The 15290-nt window shown below is 57.9% G+C and overlaps 1 protein-coding gene across 1 annotated transcript in view; it reads left to right on the top strand.

Annotated features, from left to right (window-relative positions):
* SOX10 (SRY-box transcription factor 10) overlaps nt 1-6862 on the top strand; it is a 14354-nt gene extending 7492 nt beyond the window's left edge. Inside the window, exons 3-4 of the mRNA XM_001381497.4 lie at nt 1687-1952; nt 5171-6862. Of these exons, the coding sequence (XP_001381534.3) occupies nt 1687-1952; nt 5171-5880 (976 nt within the window). The 3' untranslated portion in view covers nt 5881-6862. The remainder of the gene's footprint in view (nt 1-1686; nt 1953-5170) is intronic.
* Nucleotides 6863-15290: the final 8428 nt, after the last annotated feature.

The following is a 15290-nucleotide window of genomic DNA, read 5'->3' as shown; positions in this document are numbered from 1 at the left end:
GGCAGCAGCTACGAGGGAGGGCTGGGAGGACGGGCACCGGATCGAGCCTGATGGCTCCCTTTGACAGAGAAGGCCACGGAGGCCCGGAGAGGGGATTTCCCCAGGGTGGGACGGGCAGTAAGTGGCCTGGATGGGCCCGGGACTCTGTGGCCAGGCTCGGCCTCCTTCCGCTCTCTCCTGGCTCCGGGACGGAGGGGACGAAGCTGGCAGTGGGAAGGGGCCGCTCCCGGCAGCTCCGAGGGTGAAAGTTCAGGAATGAAAGTCTCCGAGGAATGCCAGGCATGGGGAGGGGGCAGGAAGGGTGACAGCCAGCTGCCCAGCCCCAGCCGTGAGCAGCTGGGCATTTCCTGTGTTCCCGGGTGCCCCCCCCCACGGCCTACAGACTAGGGAAGGGTCATTCCCGCAGGGAGGAAGCGGGGAGAGAAAGGAAGGAAAAGGGTCCTCCCGCTGGGGTGGGCAGCGGTGAGGACACCGGCACGGCCGGGCCAAGAGGAAGCCCAGGACGCCCGAGTTCCTCGCTCCCCTGGACGGGCTGGACCAACCCCACTTTGGGGCGGGGCCTTGGCGCTCATGGTGGGGTTTCCCGCCAGGCGTGGCCTTGGGCACAGGCAGGGCCTACAATGGTCTTTCTGAAGCAGCTCCGTCCTTGCCCCTCCCCAAACCCAAGCCCTCCTGCAGTCAGGGGCTCCACTTCGGGGTCCCTGGAGGCAGGGGGAGAGCATGCCCAGCCTTGGGAGAAAGAGGGAACTGTGGGAGGAGAACCCCAAAGGAGAGGGTGGCCTCTCGCTTTGCGATTTGGGGTTTGGCCTAAAGGGTTGCTCTCATGCCCGCCACGGAATGGGTTCCAGCGGGGAGGGCACCTGAATCATGTGACTGTGGGCGAGACTTAAAACGAAAGACGTCATCGAGAAATAACAGAACAAAATCCTGCCCGGCTCCAGCCGGAGGCCGATAGAGCCCAGACCCTGGGCCAAGGTAGGCGTCGGCGGGCCGCTTGGAGTCCAGCAGGGAGGCGGGGCGCAGGATCAGAGGGTCTTGGAGCCCCGGATCCCTGCCCTGGTGCCCAGGCCCTCCCAGAGGGCGCCCCAGCGCGGACGGGTTCCTCAGACGTGGCTGAGCCCACATCTCGGAAGGAGGGCGATGCCTGAGGACCCAGCAGGCCCCACGTCCGGGAAGCCTCACTGCCAGTGGGGGGGGGGGCAGGAGAAGACTAGAGGAGTCTGGGGACACCATGGCCGCCTTCAAGGATGCTGAAGGGCCCTCCTGCGGAGGGGAGCTCAGCCTTGCTCTGCTTGGCTCCTCGGGGCAGAACCGGGCTGGGGCCATCGGAGAGGGATCCGTGCTCCGCGGGGGGCCCTCCGATCCCCAGGCCAGACCCTCAGGAGCCTGGTGGTCAGCGTGACCCCGAAGAGCACTAATAATGAGAACCGGGGTCCCCACGGCGCTAGCAGAGCAGATCTAGGGCCTCGGGTGCCCTGCAGGCCAACCTTCCCACTTTGTCGGGGAGGAAAGCAAGGAAATGAGACGTTAAAGGACTGGCAGGGTCCTGAGGGGAGCGGGGAGAGAGGCGAGACTTGAACCCAGGCCCTGTGGTTCCCAGCGGGGCGCCGTAGCCTAGGATGTCTTTTGCTCCTCACCACATGCCCCTGAGCCCCCCACTCTTCCCCTCTGTCTCGGGGCGCCCAGGCTGCTGAACGAGAGCGACAAGAGGCCCTTCATCGAGGAGGCGGAGCGCCTGAGGATGCAGCACAAGAAGGACCATCCCGACTACAAGTACCAGCCGCGGCGCAGGAAAAACGGGAAGGCGGCCTCCGGCGAGGGGGAGGCTCCCGGGGACGGGGAGCCCGGAGGGGCGGCCGCCATCCAGGCCCACTACAAGAACGCCCACCTGGACCACAGGCACCCCGGCGAGGGCTCCCCCATGTCTGACGGGAACCCCGAGCACTCCTCAGGTGAGAGCTGGGCAGGAGGGCGGTGGGGAGGGGTCTCGGCCTCTTTGGGCAGCCCCAGATCCTCTGGGAGCTCTTCTGGGGAGGAAGGCCCGGGGCGGCCCAGCAGCTGGAGGGAAGATCCATGCACCGGGGTTCAGCAGAGCCCGAGAGGGACCAAAGAGGGGCCCATCCGTCTGCCAGAAGGGCAGCCTCTCTGAGCTTAGAGAATGGGAGATTGGATAGGAAAATCCGGCCCCCCCACCCCCGGCCCGTGCCGCCGCCCCCTCTAGCGTCGGGCTCTGGGGCACCCCAAAGGGGGCCCCAGCAAAGGCTCGCTCCTGGAGCCCGCCCCGAGAAGACTCCCCAACAGTGGGGATGCACGCCCACACTGAGGGAGCCCCGGCCAAGGGAGAGCCGCACCCCCCCAGAGGGCACCCTGGCACCTGGAGAACGCTCTCCAGCAGAAGAGGCGCAGGGCTGCGGGCTTCCCTGGGGACTCCTTAGTCCAACCCACTTTACAGATAAGAAAACTGATTCCCAAAGAGAGGAAGTGGTCACCCAGGTGGCGGCAGAGAGGCCGGATTGCAGGCTCCACATCTGGCTCCTCCCTTCTTCTCTGGAGCCTCCCTACTGGGAATGACAAAGAGCTTACCTTCCGTCTTACTATTAAGTATTGGTTTCAGGGCAGGAGAGAGGTGAGAGCTAGACCCCCGGGGCTAGTGACTCACCCACAGTCACCCAGCTAGCCACATTCGAACCCAGGACCCTCTGGCTCTGGCTCTCCATCCGCTGAACCACCCAGCCGTCCCTCTACTGCCAATTAAGAGGGGGGGGCCCAGAGGCTTAGCCAAAGACAAGGTTCTGCCAACAAAAGGCAAACCCGGGTTCGAGGATTCCTTATTCCCAGCCTGGGCTAGTTCCTCCCCTGCAGCCTCTCAGCCCGACCTCCAGGAAACACTGGGAGATGGTCCGTGGCACTGTCCTGGGCCCCTAGGAAGAAGGGAGCCGCTTGGGAGCTCTGCAGGCTTCCTGGAGGAGGCTGGGCTTGCAGGGCTGGAAGGACTCCGAGAAAGGGAGAAAAGGGAAACCTTTGAGCAAAGGTCCCCACCAACCAAGAGGGAGCCAGGAGGGAGCAGAGCCGCCTGTAAAGGAGAAAATCTGAGAATCCGGCATTCTCAAGAGGAGAGCCTTGAATGTCAGAGCAGAGGAACATCAAGAATCTGAGGGGAGGGGGGAAGGCTTGAGAGCCAGGTCCAGAGACGGGAGGTCCTGGGTTCAAATCCGGCCTCAGACACGTCCCAGCTGGGTGACCCTGGGCAAGTCACTTCACCTAATTGCCTAACCTTCCTGCTAGGGTTAGAACCAATGGGGAGAATTCAGTGAGCATTTATTAGCCATTTCCTCTGCGCAGGGCTCTTTGTTCCCTACCAGGGACCCCAAAGTGGGGGGAATAAAAGAGGCATGTAGTGCCTACCCCGGGGAGCCTCCACTCTGCTGGGGAGGGGGCCCTCGAGGGCAGGAAGGAAGCCACAGTGGCTCACTTTCTTCTGACTCTCTAGCCAGGCAGGCTGGGGGCGATTCGAGGGCTCTCCTGCCAGAACCAAGGCTTCTGTTGGACAAGGACACCCGCGGCAGGCATAGGAGAGTGCCTGGTTAAATGTTTAACAATCGGCTCTGGGAGGGAACCACCCCAGGACCCACATTTAAGTTTAGTCTTTCTCCATCACTTTTCACAAGCAACAAAACCAGAAATCCAGTATGTGTGGATTTCAAAAGCACCCTTTGAAAATTTAACAATCAGCTTGAAATTCAAAATGGCCTCCGGGCCAGTGGAGCCCTGACCCCTCTCTGCCTCGACACCCACCGCAGTGTTGATTCTAGCGGAAGGGAAGGGTTTAAAGAAAGAATGGACTCCCCAGTGCCCAAGGAACCTCTGGGGCCAGTGAGTCCAACTCTGACTTTATTGAGCAACGACTGTGTGCCGACTCTCAGCTAGGAGCAAGAGGAGATTGGAACGGCTCCTGCAGCCAAGGAAAAACTGCGGAGAGTTCAGGTGGGGAAACTGAGGCCCGGGGTCGGGCAGGTAGGAACACACGCAAGATTAGAAGGTCGTGGACCGTGCTGGACAGTGTGGGACTCACAGCCCAGCCATTTACCCACTAGGGGACTTTGGACACAGACGGCCCCCTAGTGTCGGAGGCCAGACTTGAACCCCGGTCCTCAGACTATTCGCTGTGCTTTCTAGCTGACCTGAGAAAGGCTTATTAATGGCTTGGCGTTTGTCTTTGGCCTCCCGAAGGCTGGTTTGGGGCTTAGTCCCACAGGCCGGGGGAGCCACTGAAGGCTTGTGAGTCAAGAAGGGGTAGGATCAGAGCAGCGCCTCAGGAAGATTCCCCAAGCCGGGAAGGATGGAGTGGACGAGGGAGAGACTAGAGGCAGGGAGGCCCGTTGGGAGGCCATTCAAAGGTCAGGATGAGAAAGGGTCAGGCATGGAGGGTGGCATGCCCGGGAGGTCCGTCATACAGGGATGGCCATTCCCATTTTACTGATGAGGAGACTGAGACTCAAGGAGAAATGAGCTGCCAGCGCCATGGCGCATCAATCGTTATGGGTCTACTATGTGCTGGACGCTGTGCTCGGTGCCAGGGATACTAAGACAAAAAAATCAGACATCTGACTCTCTAGCCAAGGAAGAGGAAGTTGTTCCATACAAAATGGAGGCCAAATACATCCATGGCGACACTGGAGGGAGGATCAGACAAGGCTTCGGGCAGAAGGGCTTTGGCTTAAAGAATGAGGGTAATTCTCTGAAGCCTAGATGAGGAGGGAGGCCATTGCAGACATAAGGGAATAGCCTGGGACAAAGGCACGGAGGGGGTAGATGGAGATAGTAAGAAGGCCAGTTGGCGCTCATAGTGTGCCTGGAGGGGGGAAGTGGGAGGTTGAGGCCAGGATGTTGAGGGATTTTTGTTGTTAACCCTCACCTTCCATCTTAAAATCAATCCTGCGCATCCAAGGCAGAAGGGCAGTCAGGGCTAGGAAGTGGGGGTGAAGTGACGTGTTCAGGGTCTCACCGCCAGGAAGGGTCTAAGGTCGGATCTGAACCCGGGACCTCTAGGCTTGGCTCTCCATCCACCCAGCTGCCCCGTTAAGGGATTTTGATGTGCGAGGGCGGAGTCCGCCTTCCCTGCAAGCCGTGTGACTCAGTGTTCCTCTCTGCTCTCTTCTCCCCGCCCCAGGCCAGAGCCACGGCCCCCCCACCCCTCCGACCACCCCAAAGACCGAGCTGCAGTCGGGCAAGGCCGACTCCAAGCGGGACGGGCGCTCGCTGGGGGAGAGCGGGAAGCCGCACATCGACTTCGGCACCATGGACATTGGCGAGATCAGCCACGAGGTGATGTCCAACATGGAGACCTTCGACGTGGCCGAGTTCGACCAGTACCTGCCCCCCAATGGACACGCCGGCCACCCCGGGCACGTGGGGGGCTACGCCACGGCCGGCTACGGGCTGGGCAGCGCGCTGGCGGTGGCCGGCGGACACTCGGCCTGGATCTCCAAGCCGCCCGTGGCCCTGCCCGCCGCCTCGCCGCCGGGCGTGGATGCCAAGGCCCAGGTGAAGACGGAGGCGTCGGGGCCGCCGGGCCCCGCCCACTACGCCGAGCAGCCGTCCACCTCCCAGATCGCCTACACCTCCCTGAGCCTGCCCCACTACGGCTCCGCCTTCCCCTCCATCTCCCGGCCGCAGTTCGACTACTCCGACCACCAGCCCTCGGGACCCTACTATGGCCACTCGGGCCAGGCCTCGGGCCTCTACTCGGCCTTCTCCTACATGGGGCCCTCCCAGCGGCCGCTCTACACCGCCATCTCCGACCCCAGCCCCTCCGGGCCTCAGTCCCACAGCCCCACGCACTGGGAGCAGCCGGTGTACACAACACTCTCCAGGCCCTGAGGGCTGCTGGGAGCCCTCTGGCAGGCCCTCCCGGAGGCGCCGCCCCCCGCCGCGGCCGCCGAAGGGGGAGGGGCTGCGGGCCCAGGCTCCTCCCCCTCCCCTCCGCCTCGGCCCCCACTCGCCTCTCCTGGCCTAGACGGGGCCTGTCGGTCCGGACCTCGGTGGGATACGCTTATCTTGGCCGGCCACGGGCCCAGGGAGGGCCCTGTAGCCCGCTCCCGTGAAGGCGGGCCTCCCGCGGGCCGGCAGACTTTGCTTCTTTCCCCGGGCACGGAGGATGCCTGTCCAGAGTCCCACCGCCTCCCCGGGCTGCCCAGAGACCTGAGAAACTGACCGGGCTGACCCTCTGAGGCCGTGCGGGGCAAAGGGTGGGGGGACGGTTCCTGGAGGCCTCCCTCTCCCCACCAAACTGACCGTGCCTGGAGGAGGCAGGAGAGAGGGCCCTCCCCGCAGGGGCCAGAGACTCCCAGCCTCCTGCCTTCCCCTTCTTTGTTAATGGAAAGCCGCTGGCGGGGAGGTGGGGGACAATTAATGAAGGGGTGCTCGGCGGCCACTGCTGTCCCTCCCCCGACGCCTGCCCGGCCCGTGTCCCCCGTCTGTTCCCCTCTTCCCCGACCGAGTCCCAGGTTGGAGAGCTCGGCCTACCCGCCCCAGCTTAGCTCCCCATCCCAGGAGAAGGCGAGAGCTCGGGGCGGCAGCCAGGACCTCCGTGAAGACACCAAAATACCGATATGTACGTCCTCCTCCGCTCTGCCACGGGCCCTACCCAGCCCCCGGCCCCAACCCCAGCCCGACCCTCGGTGTTTGAGTAAAATATGTAGCTGCGTCTGTCCCCTTCCCGGCTCCCGCCCCCGTCCACGTATAACGCATTATTGCCCGTCCTCCCCCCTATTTATCTCAGTAGCCCCTCGCCCACCCCTGCCTAGCCCCTATTAACTCTGCATTAAGCAATCCAGAATAATAAAATTAAAGGTTTCAGTTACTGGCCTCCCGGCCCGGCCTCCGTCTGTCTCTTGGGAATCGGGAGGGACCACGAAGCCTTCTGGATTGCAAGGAAGGAGCTTCCGAGGTTCCTCCCAGCGGATCCAGGGAAGCAGGGGACCAAGGACGGACCACTGGGGAAGCGACTGTCGAGCTGTCTTCCAACCTGCGGCTAGAGGGGAGCTCCCACGCACGTTTCGGTGGCTCTTCAGGGGCTATCCCCGCGTCTACACTCCACCTGCACCCTACGTGCTCATCCCTGCCCTTCTCACGGCCTCAGAGCTGGAAGGAAAGAACCCCGACCCCCCTTCCCCCCCAGGAGAGGCGCGGAGGGGCAGCTCGATCTCCCTCCCCCCCAGGAGAGGCGCGGAGGGGCAGCTCGATCCCCCTCCCCCCCCAGAGGCGCAGAGGGGCAGCTCGATCCCCCTCCCCCCCCAGAGGCGCAGAGGGGCAGCTCGATCTCCCTCCCCCCAGGAGAGGCGCAGAGGGGCAGCTCGATCTCCCTCCCCCCCCCCCCAAGAGGCGCGGAGGGGCAGCTCGATCCCCCTCCCAGAGGCGCGGAGGGGCAGCTCGATCCTCCTCCCCCCAGGAGAGGCGCAGAGGGGCAGCTCGATCTCCCTCCCCCCAGGAGAGGCGCGGAGGGGCAGCTCGCTGGGGGAAGGGCTTCCCAGGACCCGAGGCACGAACGGCCCACAGAATCCAGGCAGGTGAGTGCCTGAGGTGAAAAGCATCTGGAAGTCCCCAGCCCATTCACCGAGCCTGGAAGGAAGAGCTCAGCAGAGCGAGCTGCCACCTGGCCCCTAGGAATGAGATCCTCACTGCGGCGGGGGCTGCGGAGCTTTCAGAAGCCCATTGGCAATGGGAGAGCTACCCCAAGGCTGGAGGAGGATGAATGGCCTCCATTCACCTATGCCTAGATCCATAGGAGCTGAAATGAGAGCTGTGAGGGACTTGGAAATCCCTGCTGTGAGGCGGGAGGTCCTGGGTTAAAATCCGAGCTCAGACACTTCCCAGCTCTGTGACCCTGGGCAAGTCACTTTGTTATGGGCCTGGAAGGGTACCCTTGGGGTTCGGGAAGGATGCCTTTTGCAAGCATGCAATGGCTCCAAAACTTAGCTTTAAAACAAAAGAGATTTATTAATTTAGAGAGTAATGTTGAGAGTGGCCAGGAGGATAGCAAGGTGGAACAGCAAGGTGAGGAGCAGTTCCCTGGGAGGACAGCATGAAAGGAAAGGCTGTTCCCCCATGATATCGGTTCTGGGGATTTTATACATTCTTCACAACAGTTAGTCACTCAGGCATGAGGTGGGGTGATGTCTGCCTGGGGACATAAAGATTCCTTAGTTTTAGGGGACAAACAGATGTCCGATAGGATCGAGGTGTGGTCTGAAGGTGCATCTTTCTGACCATCTAGAGGACGATCAAAGGAAGATAGTCATCTCAGGACCCTAGAGGGGCATTGGGTGTTTTTAGGCTCAGAGTCAGGAAAAACAACAAGGGAGTTCCCTTGACAATAGTTCGCCTGGATTTCTGGGGTACAGTGCCCATGTCAACTTGACCCCCATTGCCTAGCCCTGACCACTCTTTCTCTTTGGAATCAATATACAGTATTGACTACAAACCAGAAGGTAAGGGGAAAGAAAGAAAGAAAGAAAGAAAGAAAGAAAGAAAGAAAGAAAGAAAGAAAGAAAGAAAGAAAGAAAGAAAGAAAGAAAGAAAGAAAGAAAGAAAGAAAGAAAGAAAGAAAGAAAGAAAGAAAGAAAGAAAGAAAGAAAGAAAGAAAGAAAGAAAGAGAAGAAAGAAAGAAAGAGAAGAGAAAGAAAGAGGAGGGAGGGAGGGGAGGGAGGGAGGGAGGGAGGGAGGGAGGAAGGAAGGAAGGAAGGAAGGAAGGAAGGAAGGAAGGAAGGAAGGAAGGAAGGAAGGAAGGAAGGAAGGAAGGAAGGAAGGAAGGAAGGAAGGAAGGAAGGAAGGAAGGAAAAGGAAGGAAGGAAGGAAAGAGGGAAGGAAGGAAGGAAGGAAGGAAGGAAGGAAGGAAGGAAGGAAGGAAGGAAGGAAGGAAGGAAGGAAAGAGGGAAGGAAGGAAGGAAGGAAGGAAGGAAGGAAGGAAGGAAGGAAGGAAGGAAGGAAGGAAGGAAGGAAGGAAGGAAGGAAGGAAGGAAGGAAGGAAGGAATCCTTCACAGATGAGGAAAATGAGGCTGGGAGAAATGCATAGGGTTCGAAAGGACCCAGGTCTTCCTGATTCCATTGCCTTTCTGGGGCTGGTCTGGCATTTCGGTCAGACTGCAAGGTAGAGGGTAAGGACCAGGGCCTGGCCTGTAGGAGATGCTGCACCAATGCCGGGTCCAACCTCCCCCCCATGCAGGGATTGCCTTGACTTTATCCTGAGGGTACTTATTTAACTTGAGAGCCTCCAGGGACGAGGATCTCACTCCTGAGGCAGTTCAATTAAATCTTGAGGCTGCTAGTAGCTTTAAAAACTGTATTACACCACAGTGGTAACAGTGAAGAGAGGGAAAGGGAGGAAAGAGGTAGAGCTGCTTCGCTCACCGCTCTGTTGGCCGCCATGATGGATAGCTAGCTAGCTGCCCCCAGGCCAAGCTGCAATCTGCATCTAAGTCCGGGCCACCCCCACCCCACCCCACCACTGCCCCTAGTTCTGCTTTTGGGGGCCAACCAGGATTCCCTCCACCCCTCTTCTCCAAGACGCTCCTTCAAAGGCTGGAAGGCGACTGTTATGGCCCCCCAGGCCGAGCCTCCCAAGCCGTTCAGTGGTGTCTGGGGGACAGAGGGACGCCTGAGTTTCTCTAGGAGGTACGCAGAATCTTGAGAGAATGGGAGGACACAGTGAGCGAATGTCTCTGGACACAAGCCCTGAAGGCTGGGGTGGGCTGAGGCAAAGCCTTTTGGGAGCCTGAGGCTGGAGTTTAATGTCTCAGCTCCCCCTCCCCCCTCCTGCAGTCTTGGGTCATCGGGACACTCAATAAATATGTGGGAATTTGGTGCAACTGCTCTGGAAAACAATTTGGAATTATACAGGACCGCGGGCTAAATTAGCTGTGCCCTTCGACCCCACTACAGGACCACAGGCCAAGGAGATTGCTGACTTCTAGTCAAGACCCACGGGGACAAAAATGTCCCTATCAGCATTATTTGTGACTGTAACAATTTGTATCTGGGCAGCTGGGTGGCTCAGTGGATGGAGAGCCAGGCTGAGACCGGGGAGTCTTGGGTTCAAATTACGTCCCAGCTGGGTGACCCTGGGCAAGTCACATAACCCTTTATCCTAGCCTGTATCACTCTTCTGCCTTGGAACTAATGGGCAGTATTGATTCTGGGGAAGGGGGTGTGTGATGGAATATGACTTTGCCCCAAGGAATGATGACCAGGAAGAATTCCAGCCTCAGACACACAGTAGCTATATGAGCTAATGCACAGGGAAGCCTGGGAACTTTTGAACAGCTTACACAAGGGTAGGAAGGAAGGAAGCATCAAGTGCTTATTAGCTACAAAGCTGAGGACAGGAACGGAAAAGACGTTGGAATGGGGGAGACAACAGGGAGGGAAGGTTTCAGCTTCCTCTTCCGGGTCATCCCCTCCAATGAAATCATGTCAGTTTCCAAATCATTTAACGTCGACGCCAACTTTAAGACAAAATTCTGAATTCGATAGTGCCCACACTAGCTGTGTGACCCTGGGCAAGTCACTTTACCCTGTTTGCCTCCGTTTCCTCATCTGTAAAATGAGCCAGACAAGGAAATGGCAAAGCACCCAGTATCTGCCAAGAAAATCCCAGATGGGGTCCCAAAGAGTCAAATGCAACGGAAACAACTGAACAACCCAGGCCCGAACTCCAAGTTACAGGACACGTCTTTCCTTGCTTTTAACAACTGACAAAATGACTTTTCCCTGGAATTTATTTTGCAACTGGTTGTTTTAGGAGCAGGTGGGAAGTATTTTTCACATGAAAACCCAGAAAATACCCATTTGATAAGCCAGCAATCCATGCTTTCCAGCTGAGTCCTTGGCGAGAATTTCAAGGATAATAACTTGACTCCCCCTTCCACGAGGGCCCTTCAAAGATGCTGAGCCGGCGACCCTCTCTCGTCCACTCCCAACCTTCGCCACTCTGGGATAAAGCATCCCAGCGGCTTCTCATAGCAAGAGCAACCCCCATGGGCAGAGCTCTCGAGGTTACTGGAAGCTTTCCTCACGAAAACCCCAGGAGAGAAGTACTCCAAATAGTGCCACCTCCAGTTTACAGGGAGGGAAACTGAGGCCCAAGCAGGTCAGTCAGCCTGACTGCCCGACTTAGACTCGAACCCAAGAAGGCCCAGTGTGTTCCTCATCCCCTGTCCCGTGCTGCTTCCTAGTGTAGACTCTTCAGACCCTGGTCTGGCATCCTAATCCCCCTACTCTGGATTTAATCCACTTGGCCAATGATGCAGGGCCTAGGGCATGAAAAGGTAGTTGGTGGCCCAGTGGCTAGACCCCTTGAGTCAGGAAGACCTGAATCATTCAAATCCAGCCTCAGACACTTACTAGCTGTGGCACCCTGGGAAAGTCACTTTCCTTCAAGCTGCCTCAGTTTCCTCAATAGTAAAACGGGAATAATAATAGCACCTCCCTCCCAGGGTGGTGGTAAAGAGCAAACGAGAGAATATTTGGAAAGTGCTTCCTTAGCACAGTGTGTGGCAAATTCTTCTTGTCCTCCAGTCGCTCCAGTTGTGTCTGACTCTTCATGACTCCATCTGGAGTTTTCCTGGCAAAGATACTGGATAACAATTTGTCGTTTCCTTCTCCAGCTCATTTTACAGAAGAGGAAACTAAGGTAAAGAGGGGCTAAGTCACTTGCCCAGGGTCACACAGCTAGTACGTGTCTGAGACCAGATTTGAACCCAGGTCCAGAAGCCTTGCATATGTTAAGCACTTAATAAAAACGTGTTCTCTTCTTTCCTTCCTTCCTGGTAAAGAGCTCATTTCAGGCTAGCAGTGCTCCACAAACATTTAAAGCAGGGAGAACCCTGGGAATAAATAACCTGGCCAATTTATCAACTAATAAGAAGTGCTCACCAAACACCTACTCTGTGCCAGGCACTGTGCAAGGATCAGAGATACAAGAACAAAAAGGAAACGTTCTCTGCCTTTTGGGAGCGTACGGTCGCCCAGGGGAAGCAACGCACACAGAGAAGTCCATGTGAATAACCGAGGTCATGGGGGGAGGGGGAGGCTACAGCTGCTTCCCACAATAGTCCAAAATACACGTGTTTGGGGGGCAGCAGCCTGAGCCCCGTAAGTCTCACTTGAATCAGACCACCTTTTCTCTGGGCACTGTCTTGCTTCTTGTCTTCTCTAGAAATTTTCCTGGTCCCTCCTGGCACATCCTCTTTGGATGTATCTTCCTGTCTGTGACTTCCAATCAAATATGAATGACTGGCGTCAGGAGGTCCTGGGTTCAAATTTGTTCTCAAAGACACTTCCCAGCTGTGTGACCCTGGACAAGTCACTTAACCCCCATGGCCTAGCCCTTACTATTCTGCCTTGGCACCAATACACAGTACTGATTCTAAGATGGAAGGGAAGCGTTTAAAAACAAACAAGCAAGCAAATAAAAAGTGAATGGGAGGCAGCTTGGCATGGATAGAATGATGGACTTGGGTAGCAGAAGAACTGGGTATGCATCCCGCCACCTCTGACAATCCAACACTGAGCAAGTCACTTTCCATTTTCCATTTGCTCTGCCTCATTTTCCTCTTCTATAAAACAATAATAATAGCACCTGATCACAATAAACAGCTAGTAAAAAGAGGATCAAACTAATTAATACATAGACAGGTGCTTTTTGAACCTTAAATTGCCACAGGAAATACCAAACATGGTCATGATGATGGAGAACCTGCCACCGCCCTATAAAAGCCAGAGCAGAGAGGAAGGCCCAGGCTTTGGCCTCTCCTAAGACCAGAGGGTCCCTTCCCTTCCTGGTGACGGAGATCTGGATTTCTCCTTCCACTTCTCCCGTTTCCCCCAAGCTCTTGCCTCGGTGTGATTCATGAATTCAGGCCTTGGCCTTCCCTTAAGCAGATTAGACCTTGCCACCCTAAAGAATTATCGCTTTGTCCATTCCTGGCCTTTATGATACTTTGATGGAACCCTCAAGTGTCCCACCTGCTGGGCGTCTGACCTGGGGCACTTCCTATCACCCAATCCACATGGATCCATTTTGCCTAGAGATCAGGATTACAAGGACCAAAGGGAAAAATGCTCCTAGTGAAGCCACGCTGGCTCCTGGTGATCGCTGCCATCAGTTCATTAACATAACCTGGAATTTTGCTGACTGGTCGGTATTAAGCTTGCTGGTCTGGAATCCACTTTTTCCTCCTCTTGGAAATCAGGATATTTGCCCATCCTGAGTGTCTTAGCCTCTCTCTGGGCCTCCAATTTTGAAAAAACACCAAAAAGCTGTTCCTTTCTGTCTTAGAATCAATACTATCATTCCCAAGAGAGAAGAGCGGTGAGGGCCGGGCCACGGGGTGAAGGGACTTGCCTGGGGTCACTCCGCTAAGTATCTGAGGCCACTTTTGAACCCAGAACCTCCCAACTGGAGGCCCGGCTTTCTCTCCACTGAGTCACCGAGCTGCCCCTCCAAGATGTCTTAATCAGCCTTAAACGTGGTACTACAGGGCCTTGCTCCACTTTCCAGGGAGGCTATCTGAGGAGTCAGTGTAAGGCCCAGGGGGTTTATTCAGGTGTCTGTTGGGAGTGTCTACTGCTGACCCCGGCTCTTGGATCCCATTTCACCTAAAGGGCGTCTCATCCAGTGAGAGTGGGGCAGGGGGCCCAGCCTTGGACGGGACACTGAAAGAAGGGGAAAGAGCTGGACCGGAGGGGACCAGGAGGCGGAGAAGGCGGGCGCCAGGGAAGGAGCAGCCTCCCCGGGGATGAGGAGGGTGGAGAAGGGACTCCCGCCGGCTTCACAGATGAGGGAGCTCCAGGTGAGAGAGTGAAGGGACCACGGGCCAAACCACAGAGGATGGGGAAGGATGAGCATTTCTGACAGTCACCCGGGGAGGGACACGACCAAAGCCAGGCCACCAGAGGCAGCTGAGAGCAGGGAGGGCAGCAGAGGCCAGTCCAACTCTCCGCTGGCCCCCTGAGGGTTAACCTCCCCCCTCTTCTCCAACCGTGCCCCCCCACCCCCACCTCCCTTTAATCACATCTGATACGGAGCGGCCCAGCAGGGAACAAAGAGGCCATTTAAAGAAATGGGGCCGAGAAAATGACCCCCGCACTCCGGGGCGGCGGCCCGGGATGCCTGCACAAAGGCGGCATTTCAGGACTGAAATTTCAGCGCCCGATGTGATTAAAGGATTCCATGAGCTTGGGGCGGGGGTGGAGGGTGGGCGATGGGGGGGGAGGGCCACAAAGGCCACAGCTCAGCTCCACAGATTAACCCTCTCCCACCTGGACAGCCATCCCGCCGCCCCTCGCCCCAACCAGGGCTGCCCATCCCGTCCCGCCCCATTCTGGTGGGAGCAGGCTGGGGTCCTTCTGATTCCTGGGCCAAGGCAGAACTCGTGGGGACAGCAGGAAGGGTGTAAAGCAAAGACAGAGGGATCTGGGGAGGAGGTGGGGTCTTCACCTCGTTACCTGGGGAAGGGGACACCGAAGGGCAGGGGCAGAACAGTGTACATGGCATTGGGGGGTGGAAAAGGGAGGCCCTGCCTCCTATTTGAGGCAGCTTAGAGGGAGGCTCTCTTCTGATTTGGGAGCAAGGCCGGGGCTGGGGTTCTACCTGCTGCCTGCTCTGGCACAGAGAAGGTCCAGAGGGAAAGGGGAGGGCTCCGAGGGGTATGGGCAGGGCCCAGGGCCTGAGTGGGGGGGGGAGTCCTGCGGGGGGAAAGTGGGTGTCAGCCCCTCTCCTGGGCAGTTGATTTGTCCGGGGGTTCCCACAGGGCCAGGTGGGGTGGGGAGGCCTCCTCCCCTCCTATGCTTCCTGGAGGGACTCTGCTCCTGAAAGGGGATCCCGATGGGTGATAAGGGGCTTGGGGCAGGTCCTCAGGAAACAATGGGTGGTTTGATGAGACCTGCTCTGTGATACTCCTGAGAAGCCCCCGAAGTCAGTCCCCATCGGAGGAAATTGAAGGTTTCCATGGTAACCAGCTCCCCGGGCACAAAGGCCGGTCTGTCTGCTGGGGAGGCAGCTGAAGTATCTCCCTCCCTCGCTGTGGCCTCGGCCTCTTGTGAGCTGGGCTGGGGGAGAAGGAGCCTGGGGATGGGGGTGGGGGCGCCAGGGGCCTGTGGCGGTTCTTAGAGAGCTGATGGGTGACAGGACCGGTGGGCTGGGGGCCAGCACAGAGCCTGGCACCAGTTTCCAGGAGCCGGGCAGTGGCACCCAAGGGGGGAGGATGGATGGCAGCTCAGGCAGCTGGAG

Source organism: Monodelphis domestica, chromosome 5 (genome assembly GCF_027887165.1).
Source record: "Monodelphis domestica isolate mMonDom1 chromosome 5, mMonDom1.pri, whole genome shotgun sequence".
Lineage (NCBI taxonomy): Eukaryota > Metazoa > Chordata > Mammalia > Didelphimorphia > Didelphidae > Monodelphis > Monodelphis domestica.
This window is presented reverse-complemented; position numbering and strand designations above follow the sequence as displayed.